The following is an 18,220-nucleotide window of genomic DNA, read 5'->3' as shown; positions in this document are numbered from 1 at the left end:
GTTCGACCTTGAAAAGGGGCCCCAGCAACCCAATGGCTGAACAGGATTTTTTTTTTTTTTTTTTTTTTTTGTGTGTGTGTGTGTGTGTGTGTGTGTGTGTGTGTGTGTGTGTGTGTGTGTTTTTTCAAATCAGCTTTTTATAAATCAGTTCATAGGTCTGCAAATGCAACAGAGTGGCCAAAATTTTGGCTTTGTGACAGCTTCACATAAGCATTGGACTGGAACATATCTGTTGCACTTAATGTTTCCAGGGCAGGTCTGTAGCTGGTGCAGACCTCTGTGACCACAGTGACTTCAGGAGAGCAGTGAATATTTGTGTTGGTTAATGATCTAACTGTCTGCCTCAGTAAGCAACTTGTCCTTTCATTTTAGGAGTTTATGTGACCGGCTTTGTGCCCGTGAGAAATACAAAGGATAGATTCTCTTTTGTCATGCACTTGGTATTAGAATTGAGCATATTGGAAACTGTGTTGCTGCATTGGAACCCTAATCCATGAGGCTTTACTGACAGCTTTTTTCATATTTCCAGAATCCTTTGGGTCTTTAATAAAAACTATACCAGATACGTTGGGTCTTTATTAAAAATTATAATAGATAGGACCACAAATGCCAGGCAGTCCAAATACCTAAGCCCAGGTCTGATTAAATTGACTTCAGTTTTCTTCTGAAAGCTATTTCCAAGTAATATGGAGAGCAATGACCATGATTATGTGTAGTACCAAAATAATACTTTATTTTTTTTTTTTAAAGGAGGAACACTGGCAGTAGCAGGGACATACTTGTTGGTGACATTTGCTCCAAATGTACCCCAAGAGCTCACAGCAAGACAAGTACAGAATAACTTAGTAAGCTGGCCTTTCTTGGTATATGTGGTGAGTATTTGGTTCACACTCCTCCTTAAACAAGAACTGTTTTTTTGCAGCATTATGAATTAGTGGCAGAAAAGCTGCTGCTGAAGATACATGCATTGTTCCCCGTGTGGTTATCATAGGAGAGAGAGCAAGTCTTTGGGTCATCGTCCTAGTTGCCAAGCTGAAAATCTGACAAACCAAAAGATGTCTTTGGAGCCAGGGGAAAGTCACAGTTGTACAGGACTGATGAGAAAGGAAGAGTTTATTTTTTTAGTGGGCTTGAGGGAAAACCTAAATATTGGCACTGCTTATATTTCCTATGTATGTGTTCGTGCCATACTGTCTGCATATACATATTAGTTACAGTGCTTTCCTGGAATTTGATGAAATTCTGCTTTTGAAAGTTAGGCTATGTGTCCTCTTGATCCTGCTTTATTCTATCATATCCGTCTGTTCTATCCCCATGTTGCTGAGGCTGTCCAAAAGGAGTTTTGTACAGAGCTGAAATGTGGAGAGATGGACTGCTTCACTGCCACTCAGGTTAATCTGAACCTGAGTTTGAATTCAAACACAAAATACCATTTTGATTAAAGTATCTGTATACAAACTTCAAATTCCATTAATCTTCTTTGATGTACCTAATTAACATCAGGAATAAGACAAGAGTGAGTAAGAGGAATTTCTCCCTCTCTTCCCCTCTGGAATGCCAAAAATTTGTTCCTCCAGCTGAATGCAGAAGATGCAATATGGGAGTTTCAGAAGTGGTTACTTTTGCCCCATTAGAGTGCCTCACGTGGGTTAGATTATTAGCACATAGGTTTTTCTCAGTAGGAAGCTGAGTTAGAAAGCCACTGAGTAGACAGATTAAGGATCTTAATCTTTTAGCCAGCCTGCAGGCTTTCAGTGCATTTTGGCTATCCACGAGACTACTGATTAAGCGGAAAGTACATGCTAACACAAAACAAAAGTTGATCCTCTTGCTCTATTTCTGTGTATTTTCAAAGCTCCTGAAAGCTGGCGATCCAGCTCAATGAAAGAAATTAATGCTCATGCTCCACAGATCATGGCACACACTTTCAATCAGGCAATGCCCAGAAGTGTTGTGGTGCTCAGTGAGGTTATCTTCAGCCTCAGCAAGAGCTTCAGAAAATCCATGGAATTAGCAGAGGGAGAGGGACTCTTTTAGGAGGCAGTTCAGAACAGAAGGCTAAGTTGCTGCTTGCTGGAAGACCCTGTCTTTTTCCTACTGAATATACCCTTCTACCATCCACTTCCACCTGTAGGTACAGCCTATTTTAGGCACCAACTTTGAACTGCTGCTTCACACTTTTGTGTAGAGATGGTGGAAGGAGACAACTCCTCATCCACCCCCATTACACCAGAAATTTCTGTGCTGTCTGGTGTTCACATTTTCTTAAAGCTAATAGGTAGCTGAAAAAGGCTTTTCCCTATCTGAGGACATTTTGACTTTGTTTCAGGAAGAACACAGTTGAATGCCTGGGAAGACTGTCCTGTATTCTTTTAGGAGAAATTATAAGGAGCTGATGGGTAACCCCAGGACTTTCTTTCTCCTCCTCTCTCTTTTGCCTGCTTTAGCCAGCATCCAATTCTACAGCATGGATTACAGGGTAGAATGGAGCAACTATACAGCAAGTCTTGTTGTCTCAACAACAGATCAAGCTTGATTTGTTCCTTCTGCTCCCTGGATTCATCTGGTTTGAGCTTCTTGTGTCAAAAGAAAAGGGAGGAGTGAAAGGCTCCACAAGAGACCCTAAGATATCAGCTTGATTAGCCTGATAGGCTGCTGGAAGTTCAAGCAAACCCTGCTGTCAACATTCTCTTTGGAAAGGGAACTAGTTCTTTGTATTTGTTTGTAAAATTTCTAGCACAGGTTGACTGCCGATATATAAAAAAGCACAGCAGAAGTTGCAGAGTTTCCAGTATAAATATATATAGAAAGGAGACAGTACAGCAGTATAATGCAGTCCAACAGTCTTTCTAAAAGTAGCCCTGAAGTGTGGTCTGCTGAGAAATACAAAGCCCCAGTGGTACAAAATGTTCTGTGTGGGTGATAAACCATCCCCATGTGGCACTCCACTGGCATCAGAGGAGTTCTGCAGAAATAGCCTGTAGTTCCCACATGAGACAACTTTGAGTCACCTTCTGAAGCTTTGCAGTAGCATACTCATGTCTGAGCAAGAATCACTGTCCTAGCTTGCTTTTTTTTTTTTTCTTTTTTTTTTTTTTTTGTTTATGTGCACTTTGAGTCACTACAGAAGACATCAATTATGGATGTAGCTCTTAGGCTTCCCTAAACAGTAGTGTAGCGAACACTGGGTTGTTAATATTTAATCTCTGTAAAATCAGGTTCAAAGCATTTCTGCTTTTCCTTCAAAGTGCCTAGAAGACCCTCCTGGTTCGTTGGTCCCTGTTTTGCTATATGTCCCAGAAAAAACTGTTGAGGCAGACAATGTGGTATTTTGTTCTGGTGCCTTCTGGTAATACTTAGAAACATGGAAAACATCACAATTTTAAAAATGTTGATAATGTGGGCTTGAGGAGACTTCAGTACAGATTAGTTATAACAGTGAAAGTGATTGTAAACAGGTCAAGTTCCTTCAGTTCCTCTAAGCAGAATATATGAAGCTGATAAAATCTACATGCTTCCCATTCCTGGTCTCTATATTTAACACGGCCACAGCTATCGACTATGATCCCAAGCACCATTTTGGGTAATTCTCAAGACACAATCACAGGTAACAGCCAGTACACCCCAGGAGGTCCTGTCGGGAGCCATACACCCCACTTCAGTGCAATGTCCTCCCCCTTGTCTGCTGATTCAAGGTGACCTGTTGGTGGGAGGAGAAATTTGGCTTCTGAGCAGCATGAAGTGAGAAATAATTGTTTGAATTTTATGCTCAGAGTGCAAGAGCAGAGTTTTTTTGGTGGGTTTGCTAGCATTGGCAAGAGATGAGCTGATGACAGGATGAGGACCAACGTGGAAGGAGCTAGCAGTGGCAACCTGCTTCAGCTGAGACTGGTGGTGCTCAGCACTACCTGCCACTCTGGGGGTCGGGGAAGAGGGTGCTGAGTGCCAGAGCTGGCGTTATGGAGCAGTTTGGGCTAGCGATGATCCCTGGGCTTGTTCTGTGGAAGACTGTTTGAAATCTAAGTGACAGGGCAGATGATGATGCTTCCCTTTTCTTCTGTGGTGATTGGATCTATCACGGTCGCCATGGGGAAACAAAATGGATCGATACCTGAGGTATAGCTGGTGGCTTACAGCAGGGCTATCTCATGGGTTTAACACACTCTTTGACAACCAGTCCCAGGGGCTGGGGGAGGCGATGGGTGCTCAGGTTTGCACATGCAACTAGGGGAGCGGGTCCTGCAGGGTCCCTGTCCCCGAGCACCACCCTGTGTGCCCGTCGTGGACGAGGACACCTGGAACATCTCTGCAGCTTCTTTCTTAGCATGGGTTCCTTTCCATGTGGGTGATATTTATTTAGCACAGCTTTCTTCCATTCTGTTAGCAATTGTTCACTGTCAAAATAGCAACTCAAGCAATCTGAATGCTGTTGTAGCTGCAGCTGGGTAACATGATATTCCCCTCTGGCCCTAGGATGTGTTTGCCAGGGGCACAAACAGCAAATCTGCTACCTTTACTTCTCCTCTTGAGTTCCCTCAAAACCCTGTTGCAGTTTTCCACAGAGAGGCCAAGATGAACTCACAAGTCTTCAGTTCCTAGCATGACTTCTGCCTTGTTTCCCAATTCAGACATACCCAGCATTGTGCTGTTGAATGAAGAGGCAGAGTCTGGCGAAGTTCCTTGGTGTGAGACGGAGGCACAGGCCACTTTTCTACCATATGATGTCCTGCCTTTCACCTCTGGGTGCAAGCCTGAGGGGAAGGGAAATTGGTCTGGAGGGAGAGGAGAACAAAACTCCGCAGGAGATTGCAAATATTATTGGACCAGGATTAGCCCAGAAATGCATTTTTTTCAACGAGAAGCAAAATGCTTTCTTACATTCGAACAGTTTACAAAAACAAACAAAAAACAAAGTCATTTATTTGTTTATTTTGTGATAAATGCTTGTGGTTTTTGTTTTTTGTCTTTTTTTTTTTTTTTTTTTTTTAAAGGAAGGTGGTATAAAATCCAAATTTGCATTTGTCATGTTTTGAGATGCTGTTGTCTCTCAGCTGCCTTTGGGAGCAAGGGATCAGTGTGAAGGTAAATCAAAAGTGAATAGCTATGCAAATCAAAAGCATAGCTATGTTCTGTTCGTATTTTTGTACACTACTAAACTGGGGGAGGTGTGATAGTGGTACAGAATTTTAGTTGCTAAATGTAGCTGATGACTGCTTTCCTAGTGCACTCATTCTCTAAAATGAGAAATTAGCTATGTTGCATTATATAACCGCTGCTGCAAAGCACTCAGTTGCTTCTTTTGAGATTTCAGCAGTGCAACACCCAGGTCTTTTTTATTCTAGTGCTGGGTGAAGAGTGGAGTGGCATTATAAAATATAAAATGGCATGTTGGTGACGGAACCAAGGGGCGAGATACGAGGACTTTCTATGACTTGTTTCACTGTTAAACAACGAAAGTAACCAGATTCAGTAACGATGACATTCTCAATTTCTGTCTATTTTTTCCTATTCGGTTACTCCTGATGTGCACAAACAAACTTCTCTTTCTCCATGCAGTCTCTAAGTCACCCCTCAACACAGAGGTCCCAGCGTTCCTGTTTTCAAAGCCCTCTGAGCTTCACGGGAGTTTTCTGGACTTGCAGTCCCTGTTTCCTTTAGGCAAAGAGAGGCATTTGGGCAACTGCCTTATGCCGTGGGTTGGAGGGGGAATACCCACGCTTTTGAGACGTGTGGGCCTGGAAGCTGAGTCGCTCCCTGGAGCCATTTCATCTGCCCAGCCTTTCAGCACAGAGAAGGGCGTAGTGGTGACTTGGGCAGCTGATGCTAGCAGGGAGCTTCTGCTGAGATGATGATGCAACGAGACACGTTAACAGCAAGTCAGTAAATTTAACCGTCTGTCAGATGTTATTGAGGGAGTTGTCTGGACCGTGCACAGTGCAAGGAAAACTGCTTCGGCAGCTGCAGATGTCCTGCAGTGTGGTCTGCTAGTGTGTCACTGAGCTTTTCCAGGTAGCTCCTGACAGGTAGCCTGCGATTTGAGAACCACCACAGGAAACAAGTGCTTTCTCCCTTATGATGTATGGCAGAAAGGCTGAGCAAAAAGACGGTGCTTTGGGGGATTTTCCTGAGTAGGATGGGGGAGAAGGGCAAAGAGGGTAGCAAAAATAATTTTGCTTGTCACAAAGGGTGACACTAGCAATGCCATAGCTAGGAGGAGAGGCTGCTGTTCCTCCAGGTAAGCAGAAGGAACTTGCTTTGTAATTCCTTACTCTGTAGGAATTATACACACAGAGGTTCTGTAAAAAAAATGTTTCCACTAAACATGGATATATTTACTGTCACCTTAAAAAGTCTACCAGTGAGAAAATACAGCTAGAATTGCAAAAATGAGACATTTCAAAGACTTTGAATGAAGCATTTATTACACAGCTTTACAGCTCTAACTTTCTTCTCTTATTTCCAGATTTTAGAAATTATAACATTCTGCATTCTCCTCTATTTTTACAAAAGAAAGGCTGTGAAGCACATAATGATTTTGTTAATGATGGTAGCACTACTGGGTAAGAACATATTATTCACTTTAATGTTCCTGTCTGTTACTTGATAATTCCTTGTCATTCAGTCCCCCCCAGCTAGTTTAGATTAGGGCCACTTCAAAGTAGTGTGCTGAAGGAGAATCACTGAAACATTTCACATCATTTTGCTGTGGTCTTTTTGAAGAGAAAGCCAATTATGGAACATAGTTTCTGTGCTTATTGCTGGGACTATTTCTTTTTACAGCTTTCCTTATATGAACACGGCGTGAGCAAGGGTGCTCTGAACCTTATTTAACTAACACCTTGACTTTAGATCTTAGGGAAGCAGGCTGTTTGAAACTGTTGTGTAGAACAGGCCTAGCTGTGAAAATCAATTCTGTAAGCCAGAGCAGTTTCAGGCCTTGTAAGCACACTGTAAGCATACGCAGTGATACCCCATGTCTGTATGGGAGCTTTTCTTTGAAGTATCTCTGCCTGTTTGCATATGCGACATTTGTACTTTACCACCTTTCTGAAAGAAGAAAAAAAATTCAGTGGGTCACTGAATCCTGTGATTCATGGTGCCAGCAGAAAATAATCAATACCCAAAGAAACAAGGGAGGTCATTTAACCAGGCAGTTTTCAATATAGTCAAATTTGAACCGGTTTTGTAAAATGTCAGAAGGCTGTCTCTAAAGTTCTGCCTGCAGGTGTATATTAAGAATTTGCTGAGCCCATATCTTCCCATCTTTGTCTTGTAAACTTGTCTATGAAGCCCTGGTGGGACACCACATTTTTTTGGTTGAAGTGAAAGGTGTTTGAGCATTGACCATTGCTCATTTGAAGTCAATGGTTATCTTTTCACTGAGTTCAGTGGGTGCATGTAGGAGCCTGCAAAGACTTACAGAACATGTTTCTAGTGGAGGTGGTCTGAATAGTTTTGATTCAACTCAATTTCAGTAAAGTTTACCAGTTACATTATTTAGATTTAACTGAATGTGTAAAACCCTTGCAGCTTTCTCAACCACCTTCCTCCAGATCCCTGCCTGGTTTCTTACCCAGCTGAAAAGCTCAGACTTTCTTTCAGATCTACCTTTTTGGGACAGTCCACCCATTAAATTTCCCAGCACCAAGAACATGAAGGTCAGTAGCTCTGAAGGATTGCCTTGCTCCCTGAATGAGGAAGAGACTGAAGAGCCCCCAGAAGCTGTCAGTCTTATTAACTGCTCTTGGTTTAGGAGAGAGAGTGCAAGCCCAGCCAACCCTCAGGTCCTAGCATGGAGCCTGGCAGCTCTGGCAGAGCTCGCAGGGTTTCCAGTCCTGCTGTGATGCTGGGCTGAAGATCTCAGGATGGATTTCCACACTCAACTGGTGCAGTTTTGGGTAGACCCACCAGGAAGGCTGCTCTGGGCTAAGTCTAGGAGACCTGGTCCTTCGGGCTGTGAAGCCTCCTGTGCTAATTTTGCTGTGGAGCCTGCCAGCCCTGACACCACTGGTGCCAAAGGGACACGTGGGGCTGCTGAACAGCAGCAGAGCTGCAAACCCATGCCCCAGCAGGCACTGACTGCAGCTTGGTGGTCAGGCTGAAATCAAGCAAAAACAACAACTTCAGCTGGTGGCTGCTGAGGTTTTGGTGAGCATATGCAGCTTCAGGAAAAATGTGTCATTATTTCTGCTCTATTAGAAAAGACACAAACAAACAAATCCGGGTTCATGGGAACTTTTGAAATCCTGACAATTCCCTTGAGCAGGAGATGCAGAACTGTGGCTGGCTCCAGCTCTTGCAGCTGTCTTGGTGCCTTGTAGTCCCTGCAAAGCCACACTGCTTTGTATCTGACTTTGTGCTGGGCAAAGCCATGGGATGCTGAGAGGGGGCTCCAAACCATCCGACACGTTCACTGCCCTTGGAGGGCCTGGCTGCAGGAGAGGTGGACAAGGGTGGGAGTCTCCATGCAGAATATTCTCAGGGGCAGCTTGTGGAAGGGGATTTCTTCCTTTTCTAACAACTGAATAGATACATTCCCAGCGGAGGGTTCATACAGATGTAAATAAAATGTAGAAAGGTTTCTTTAAAGAAAAGGCAGCTTTTGTGTTTCATTGGATATTAAAGCTGCTTTCATTATGAAGAAATTACAGAGGTGTTTGTAAAACCTGAACATATTTTGCTTACTGTAAGCCTGCAAGTTGATTTGGTGAGAATTATCTTACCTCATGTATATACTGGGAGTTATCATAAGTTTGGAGGGAAATATTTCAGATTAAAGTGGGATTTCTGAGTTTCCTGCTCTAACAGCTGGAAAGTGACATCATTTGTCACGCTAGCTTTGGGGGGATTGTTCTATCAGAGATAGAAAAAACATTTCCTAGGTTTTGAAACCTGTTCCAGGGCAACATTAACTAAAAGAGCATCCCAAATTTCAAACAAACCAAAACCGAAACAACAACAACAAACAACATAAACCAAAAATAAAACCAAAACCTTATGCTTTTTTTCTTATTTTTATTTTTTTTAACTATAAGGGATAGAAACTGCCCCTTCATCAGGAAGAATTTTTCAGCAATCTTTACTCTTAGTTGGACAATTCAAACCACTGATTTTTACCTCTAAATGTTCTTTTGAAGTAAATAACTATCCCATGTTACAATGCAAGTATCAGTTTTTGTGGAGGTGGGATTTGGGTGTATTTTTTGTTTGTTTGTTTGTTTGTTTTTTCTTTTTATCATATTATCAGCCCCAGTGCAGGCCAGGATTTGACCTAATCTGCTCACTTTTCTTGCTGTGTTTGGTAAACCACACCACCTATTTCAATTACCTGTACAGGAGGTGAAGCACTAGGGGCAAAGCAGGAGGTGAAGCACTAGGGGCAAAACCATTAAAGCAGAGAGTTTCATGATGGGGAGCAGGATCATCACCAGCTATATGCAATTCTTAAACTCCTCCTGAACTTTCAGACTTGCTGTAAGAAACATGCTTGAAATCAAAACCCCAGACCTGAATCCGTTCTTCCCCCACCTTTTCTCCCAGCCCCTGGCCTGAACTCTTTGCACAGTGCAGCTCTCCTTGCCAACCTGAATTTTTGTAGCGACAGGAGGATGAATCAGACACGGAAATCCAACACCCCCCAGCTCTGGAAGAGGGTGGAACTGGATCCCAGCTGGGGGACGGTGCTCCTGACGATGAATTACCTCTCTTCGAAGGTCATCTCTGCACCCTGACTCTTCTTACCATTTTTAGTTTGTTTTGAATTTGTTACATTTTCCTTGCAGTAACCACAGCCTACTTGGTTTTGCTTCAACAAACCAAGAGCGCTCTCCAAAAGGAAATCTAAAGCAACTCTGAGCTCAGCTGTCAGCCTCTGTTCCAAAAGATGTGCATTGCAAAACTTCTCTGCCCTGGTGACATACATATCAAAAGCATTGTCTGCTTTCTTTTATAGGGGACTTTTTTTGTGTGTGGTGATGCACTGACAGTGACCAAATGGATTGAAAACACACTATTCTGGGGGCTAGATCCAGTGATGGTTTTAAGAGCCTGGCCCCTGAAATGCAGTGCAGACCCCTGTGCTTGCTACCTGGAATCTGGATGCAGCCTGTGGGGAGAGTTATGTCCCTGGTGACGTGATCCCAAAAATTGTCTCTGACCTGCTTTGACCATCTCCTGTCTCAGCAGAGAAATCCTGAGGGCGAGCAGCTATTTTTGGCTGCTGGTGTCACAGGCAGGGTGCAATTAGGTGCCCCAGCTGCTCCGCATGGATAACAAGACCTCTCAGCCCCTCTCCTGAATAATGCAGTAAGGGCTCCAAATTAGCAGCTGGGGCTAAATAAAGTGCGTCTGGGAGATGTGGAGGCTGTTGTAGCACCTCTGCCTGGTAGCCCAGCATTTTGGGTATGTGCCTTGCAGTGGGAAATGGATGCAGTTCTTTCCTCAACTGCAGCTCAGCCTCTCTCTCTCACATACACACAGTACTACCTTGCAAGGTTTTATCAGGCTCTAACCTCAGACAGTCTGCAGAACCTTGGGACAGATGCAGGGTGGCAGACCCAGCGCTAAAAGAACTGCAAAGCACAACACACACAGAGCTAAGATCGCTCTGAGTTTAGGCAGTAACTTAGTGAGTGTTGATAAAACCACATGCTTGGTTTTAGGTGCCCAAACTCCACTTCAGCAACTCTTAAGCTATCAGGCCTGTGGCACCCCTCTCACTGATGCTCTGAGATCACTGCTGAGAATCCTGCCCTGCTAATTTTTCCCTTTCCCTTTCAGCATCGCTGACAGTCATCGCTGTAAAGGCCGTGGCCAGCATGATAACACTCTCTGTGAAGGGGAAAATGCAGCTCACTTATCCCGTTTTTTATATCATGCTCATTTTAATGGCAACTTCTTGTGTTTTCCAAGTCAAGTAAGTGAGTTTCTACTTACCTCCTCACCTTTGTGCCCATTTATCTGCCAGTGCTGTTCAGTGCTGATACCGACTCCAGATACAAGTTGCACTTACAGGTAACAAATTCCTGACAGAGCCTTGACAGATGCATGAATTGCCTGCAGCTGATTATATTGTTTATTTAGGCTTTATGTCTCAGTTTATAATTGATTAATTACACAGATGCTACCTCCTCTCATTATCACCTTATACAAGGTTTTCCCAGGCATTGTGCTCGTTTTGGCACAGGTATCGGATTCATTAAATGAAATTTATGTTCCTGATACTTTTGTTATTGTTGTTGTTACTTTCAGCAATCTTCATTACTGAATAATCAAATGGCCACATTTACCCTCATTATGCACCTCTTTTCCTTAGCTTATGTTACTGATTGTTCTGGAAGAGAGTTTACCCTCACTATCTCCCTGCTTCTGTTAAATCTGCATGTTGCTCTTTGCTATCCTGTATGTCTGTGTGTTGTTGGTTTTTTTTAGGAAATGGTTAGCTTTTGGTGAGTGGGGGACATCAGAGTTTTCCCTGCTGGCCTCTGGCCTGTTAAGTGATTGTTTTATGCTGCCTTTGCAGATTGCTGAGGGTGGCAGCCTGGTAAAATATGACTTGCAGCTGAACAGAGAGTCCATTCCCTTCATACTGGTCCCTGCGCTTCAGGTGCTGATAGCATCATTCAGTAATCTCATCTAGACTGCTCCAGTGTTTACTTGCATGATTATTTTCCGGTAGAAGAGCCAACCCAGCTTTCCCGTGGCAGAACACACCATTCCCATGTGGGATCAGAAAGCCCGTGCATTATTGTGCAGTGACTCTCCATGGCTGAGTCAGGAACTCCGCTGTAACAGATAAAGGAGTGATTTACATCCAGCTTGTCTTTGCGCTGGGAGAATGGCTCAGGGCATTTAAAATAGGAAATAAAAGTTTGGTGAATAGGAAGGTGCTGAATTAACCTCTCCTTCTTGCCAGTTCTTTCCTTCTTTTGCTGGGTCAAAATTAAAATGTGCCCATTTCATTCCCTGAAGTCAATGTCTCTTCCACTCTCCTCTGTTGGACACATTTTCTAATGGAGACAGGGCTGTCAGTCTAATTTTTTCATTTTATTTGTTTCCTCTCTTATTTTATTTGACTGTCAGGTTAGCTTACAGCAGCCTGGGCTGCTACATCCTCCTGGATTCAGTGCTGGGCCTTGGTATCACTATTTTAGTCTCTGTGACCGAGTTTGTTGCAAATGGGAGAAAATAATGAGGTGTTTTCAATGACTTCAAAATCCTGACTATCGTGTGGATATGTAGGATTTCTTTATTTTTAAAGCACCATGGAGACTGTTCAACAGTTGCTAAAATAACCATGCAATTACTTTAATGGCTAAAACAGATCCAAGCTTGGATTTTTACTGTTCACATATATTGTACCAGTGAAACATTTAAGTGTGGTTCTTTTTATAGATTTTGAATACACTCTGCAGTCCCTTGATTTTTCTCTTTCGGTTTGAAATTCCCTGTTCATATAACAGAGTATCTGCTGGTGCATCCGAGAGTTCGCACTCATGATTCATCACCTCGTGGGTACATGTTGATAGCTCTGGTCTCCTTACAAGTGGGTTAATGCTCTGGCTTTTTGGTCCACTGATGCGGACTATGTGGGCTGCTCCATGACCAATGTTTTGGTCCTGCAGGTTTGTGTGCAGTTTAGCTCATGTAGTCCTGCATGCTCTTGCCTCACCCTTCTGGTGAGGGTTTGCGTCTCCTTTCTGAGGAGGAAGGCAGAGAGTTTCCAACCCAAGGCTTGGAGACACCTCCCTGGACTTCCCCAGCAGGACAGAGTGTGTCTGGGGTGTGATTGCATGGATAAACATACAAATACGTGTTTTAGCCAAGTTGGATAAAGCAGCAACAGCAATGTGGGATTCAGCTAAGTGAAACAGTTCCTATGAGGACTCATACACATGTCCATGCTAGAAATCTACCCTTACACAACCTGTTTAATTTAGAGCGACTTGTCCCTGGCTGCTTGCAGGCAGCACTACTTCCAAGAGCTGAGGCGCACCATCGGCAGCAATACCCAAGCATTCCTTCCTTATCTGTGGCAGACATTTTTTCCAACAGTGCCTCAAAGGTCTCTCCAATGGCAGTCTACAGCCAGAAGAATCCACTCCAACCTTCTTGCTTTGCCTTATTGGCTTGTACTCTGAAGCAGAGTCAAAACCAGAAAGTAAATTGAATACACATACCCATCTGTCAAGGGCTATTCGCTGTCATGGTAAGAAATGGTCACACTTATTGAACTGACAGAAACTGGCTAACTTTACTTAAGGTGCAATGAACATCCTGCAGCCGTGAGGTGCAATAACGCTTGTTTTCCAGGTTCTTGAATCAAGCAATGCATCTGTACGAAGCAACAGCAGTTGTGCCCATTAATTTCATGCTCTTCACCACAAGCGCCATTGTTTCAGGTTGGTTCCTGGCCTTCTCTCTCTACAAAATGATTTCCTACACACCAAGTTTTCAAGAATCACTGCCTCTGAACAGGACCACAAACCAGTTATGTTTGTCTTCGCCAAAAGTTTTTCCTAAATGACAAGTGTTTATGTCCTGAAAAATGAGTGAGTTCACAACTTTCAAAGCAAAATAAAAATCATCAAATTCTAGCATTTCCAGAATTGATATGTACAGCTTGCTATGCCTTGCTGGCTTACTAGAATTACCTGCATTTATCTTAGCCTCATCTTGACATCCAGCAAATGCATTTACCATGTGCACACCAGCCTCCCTGTATCCGAACTGGTAGAGTAATTTTAACAGCCTGGCAAACTACTCAAATGACAACCAGCTGTGTTTCATAGTAGTTAGTGTATATTCAGTTTCAGAAGGTGGAATTCTAGGTTAAGTGAAGGAAATAAAATGACTCCAAAGACCTTTTAAGCATTTAACATTTTATTCTGGGTGAGAACTCTGAACTCGGTGCTGTTAAAGAGGGACTGCAAATCTTGGAAATGGTGCGGAGTGTAAGAACACGAGCAGGGAGGACGACTAAGATGCTGTATCAGCAACGAGCCAAAATGATCGTGTTGTTATAACATTTATGACTCATTTTAACACACACTGGGGGCTTTCCTGTCATTGCTGTGCAGGAGTTTCTCATGCAGAGCTGCCATTAATGAGAAGGGGAGTTAGCTTCATGCACAGATTGCCTCGGCACCTGTGTTAGAGGAGACCTACACTTTGTGACTGAGAAGAGACTTTCGCCAAAAGGGGGTTGCATTCTTGCAGCCATATGGGGAATTTGGCCTTGTGCCTCCTTAAGAGATCAAGTACCTATTCAGGAATGGCTTAATAGCTTTGAGACTGGATACACATGCATTTGCACCAGGTTTGTTAAACCAGTGTGGGGCTTAGAAGAACAAGCTCTGATGAATCTTGGTGGGGTGTTTGTGGAAGACACCTCCTCTCATGATTCCCCCATCCTGAGCTGCAGCCTTTGAAGATACAGTCATGCTTCAGTGGCTTTGGTTCACACTCTGGTGTTTCTAAGCAAAACTATGCTCATCAGTGGTTTAAAGCTAATATACTTGGCTGTGAACTGGGGCATCTGAGATCCAGATACACATCTGGTTCTGTCACCTCCACTGCAGAGGTGCTAATTCCTGTTAGAGGGGTGACCAGAAGAGTTAGTGATCCCTTCAGCCGGAGAGATTTGGCAAACTTGGCTGCTGGAGCCTTTAACTCGGTGTAAACATCAGGGACACAGCTAGTTATCGAAAACCTGTTCCCAATTGTAGCTAAGATGTCCACATGGTCTGTTGGAGTGGCTTAACTAAATCCATGAAGAACCGGTTAGTCGTACTGGTACGACTCTGCTTGTGAATAAGACCTTGAGTTTGACCTGCATAAAAACTGTTGCTGACAATGCAAAAAAAATACCTGCATCTGTGCAGTTACTAACACAGCACATGCTCCAACCTGATAGACTAAATCTTCTCCAGTCCCTTGCAGTATCTCGAGAAAGCCTAGATAATGGAATATGGGCACATAATGTGAACCCACAGCTACGTGTATTAATACCATATTTGGGATTTTTTTTCTCCACTTGAGCATGACACTGCTCGTGACCCTCCCAGCTGTAATTCATATCACTTGGAATCCAGTCAAGATCTGCAATTCTTGTTTCTGTCACATTCCAGGGGTCATATTTTATCAGGAATTCCAAAGTGCAGCTTTGCTGAGCGTGTTCATGTTTCTGTTCGGGTAAGTGTGTCAGCCTAAAATCTGCACTAACGCTTCCACTGCAACAGCACTGCCTCGCTGCACTGCCCTTCTTTTCTCAGTAAGAAGAAACCTGTCTTGTTATTAAAATATTATGGAATAGCCATTATAGTAGGATAAAAAAAAACATTAAAGGAAAGATTAATATCTGTGCTTCGGGGGTTTGGAGGCCTGGTTTTGAATCCAAATATGTAAAAATGTGAGACACTTATGAACTACTAATCCCATGATGGAATGAAAAACCAGCAGCATGTGTTCCTCCTGCAGGAAGGAGTAATCACTGCTCTCTACCAAAGATCATGTTTTAGGGGGTGCTGATACAACTGCAAGAAATCTCCTCCCCTGTTACCTTCCACATGTGTGTCCAGCTGCCCTTTGCTGCCATTAGGCGTGGGCAGTTCTAGGAGCTGCTTGCTTACAAGGGTCTTGCTGTGCCAAGGAAGGCACAGCATGCCTGCTGAAAGGTTCAGAGCATGCGAAGAAGCTGCTGACAATGCTTGAAGAAGGCCCCAAGTGTTGCGAGAGCAGAGATCTGCTGGCTACCAGCACAGTAATAACTCAGGGGACAGGTGAACATTACTCGAGGGTGGGTGTGAGATGGTTAAAAGCACCTCCCAGAACTACTGGACCTGTCTTGCCACCGAGCTGTCAAATAGCTGGGCTGATAGCTGCAGACATCTCCATCCTGTCCTCTGCAGTCAAGCTGGGGTAGGTGCTCAGACCTGCGATGCTGTTTGACTGCAGGAAAAGTGGCAGAAAATGGAGATGAGCAAATTCAACCCAGGTATTTGGCAGGCAGGAAGCAGCGATCGTGTGTCCAGCACAGAGCGGATAGAAGATTTATCCGAGCGTAGCAGTTTCTCATTGCTCCTGGCTTACTGCTTGCCCCTGAGACATGCAGTCAAACGAGAAAAACAACAGAGATGTTGATTGTCTGCAACAAGCCTGAGTTGTTGATGAAATTGCAAATGCTAGAGTGCTAGTTTAGATGTTCTGAGAAGATTTGCTCAGGGATTCAAAGGCTGCGGTCTCACACTCGCAGGCATTTGATTAGGTATACATTACTGAAATTGTAATTTTGTCTGCGGAGCCTTTGGAACCGATTGTAAAGCTTCAGGAGGCAAAAACTAGTCTGACAGGGAGCCCAAGATGAATTTATACAGCTGCCAGGAAGGAAAGTTTCTTTAAAAACTGAGCAGCTCGGGTTTGGAAGTCCTTGAAAAAGAAACATGGGAAAAGATTCTCATCTCAGATGCAGTGAGCTGTTTCTAATAATACGATGCCACTGTTATTTTGCAGGTGTCTCCTATCTTTCCTTGGTGTATTTGTAATTGCAAGAAATAAAAAAGAGGAGCATTTACAGGTTCCTTATATTGACTGTGGACATATTCCTGGTAAGTAGGGCTTTTTTTTTTTTCTGTCTCTCTGTTTAAAAATGAGATATCAGATAATGTAATGACCTGGGAGAGTTGAGTCAGAAATGTGCTCTAGTTGCGTTTAAAAAATATACTGTTCCCTTAATTTCTATTCCTGTTCCCAACAGATTTTTCAAAGAATTTTTGAGAGTTTTTCCAAGCTATTGTTACAACCAGTCAAATGAAAACAATGATTACTGGAGCAAGGAATGTTTAAATGATGGATTGGTGGGGGATTTGTTTTATTAAAATTCTTCACAGAGTTGTTGTTTTTCCCTTCTCTCACCCCATTTCCTTAGGACAAAAAGTGACAGGCAAAATACAACCAGATTCTTATAGTTCATGCTATGGCACTTTGAATAATGAAGATGACTCAGTGAAAACTCAGAACTGAAAGAAGAAAGCACCTTACCTTCCACTTAATGAGAGGAACAGCACTGGAACAAGAATTAGCAGCACCTTTTCATTGGACATATTCGAGTCGACGTTGAATTCAATTCCTGCATGTTGATGACTCATAGCATTATTTAATCCTACTTAATTTATCCCCTGGCTGTCCCAAATGTGTTTTGAAGATAAAGCAAGCCTTAAGAAAAACTAAATAACCGTTAATGAATCTGAACATTCTCATAGTATCAATGCCTCTTAGTGATGACTGGGGATATTTTCAGAGTTTTAATTGCCTAGAAATGCAAATAGGTGCATAAAAGGATTTAAAATTTTGCTTTTGAAAACCCCCAGATGTGCACAGATGCTTAAAGACAAAGATGGGAAATGAGGAGGATTTTCATAAGAGACTTCAAAGTATTCTGCTGTATGTTTACTACCTTTAAAAATCTGATCCTTCCTGTCCTTGAGTCAAAAATGTAGGCATATATGCGGTATGCATAAACACGTATGTACATTTTTATTATGTGCAGAGGGAAAATCATGATTATCTTCTGCCATCAGACATTCTCTTACCTTCAAAGGCAATAAACACTTGTGTAAGTAAAGGGAAGGACAAGAACATTTGTCACAAACATAGGCACAGGCACACATGCATGTATTTGTGAGGCGCCCAGCCATGGCAGAGCTGGGGAACCTCGTGTGACATTTTACATCCTCCCCATGCCTTGTGCACTGGGCTGTACTATATGTTAGTATAGCCTAGTCCGAGGTTTAGCCACTGTTTTCAGGAAAATGGGGTTTTAATGAAGGAAGTGCAAAGTTCTGTAGAGGGAATGGGGGATCTAGGCTCCCTCTCTTGATGCATCTTGAAAAATATTCCTAAAATAGAAAAGTAGGGCAAATCCCAACTCCTTGCTAAACCAATGGTTATCTTGCATGAGGAAAGGCTATAAAAAAACAGAGTCACAAGAGTCACTGCATGATTTTTCCTTCATTAAATGGTAATTTCTCTCCACACTCATTTGAAGAGCTGACAGTAATGGGGACTGTAGCAGAAGCGTTTGAGTCTTGGAGGTCACGGCATCCCTCAGTTCCAGCCTCCTGGAAAGAAAGCTGCTTCTAGGAATTATTTGTGGGCCCATTCACCCCTGCCTGGTAACACTGATGTATCTCAGCTGGTACATCACCTCTCAGACATCTCCTCT

General features: G+C 43.1%; 1 protein-coding gene across 2 annotated transcripts in view; it reads left to right on the top strand.

The window, feature by feature from the left end:
• NIPAL2 (NIPA like domain containing 2) overlaps positions 1 to 17,535 on the top strand; it is a 48,702-nt gene extending 31,167 nt beyond the window's left edge. For both annotated transcript variants that reach the window (XM_035319346.1, XM_035319345.1), the window contains exons 5-11: positions 751 to 872; positions 6,464 to 6,560; positions 10,780 to 10,915; positions 13,312 to 13,400; positions 15,129 to 15,192; positions 16,510 to 16,604; positions 16,925 to 17,535. In XM_035319346.1, the coding sequence (XP_035175237.1) occupies positions 751 to 872; positions 6,464 to 6,560; positions 10,780 to 10,915; positions 13,312 to 13,400; positions 15,129 to 15,192; positions 16,510 to 16,604; positions 16,925 to 17,019 (698 nt within the window). In that variant the 3' untranslated portion in view covers positions 17,020 to 17,535. The remainder of the gene's footprint in view (positions 1 to 750; positions 873 to 6,463; positions 6,561 to 10,779; positions 10,916 to 13,311; positions 13,401 to 15,128; positions 15,193 to 16,509; positions 16,605 to 16,924) is intronic.
• The last annotated feature ends 685 nt before the right edge of the window (positions 17,536 to 18,220 follow it).

This window comes from Oxyura jamaicensis, chromosome 2, assembly GCF_011077185.1.
Source record: "Oxyura jamaicensis isolate SHBP4307 breed ruddy duck chromosome 2, BPBGC_Ojam_1.0, whole genome shotgun sequence".
NCBI lineage: Eukaryota > Metazoa > Chordata > Aves > Anseriformes > Anatidae > Oxyura > Oxyura jamaicensis.
Note: the sequence above shows the minus strand (reverse complement) of the source record. Positions and strands in the feature narration are given on the sequence as shown.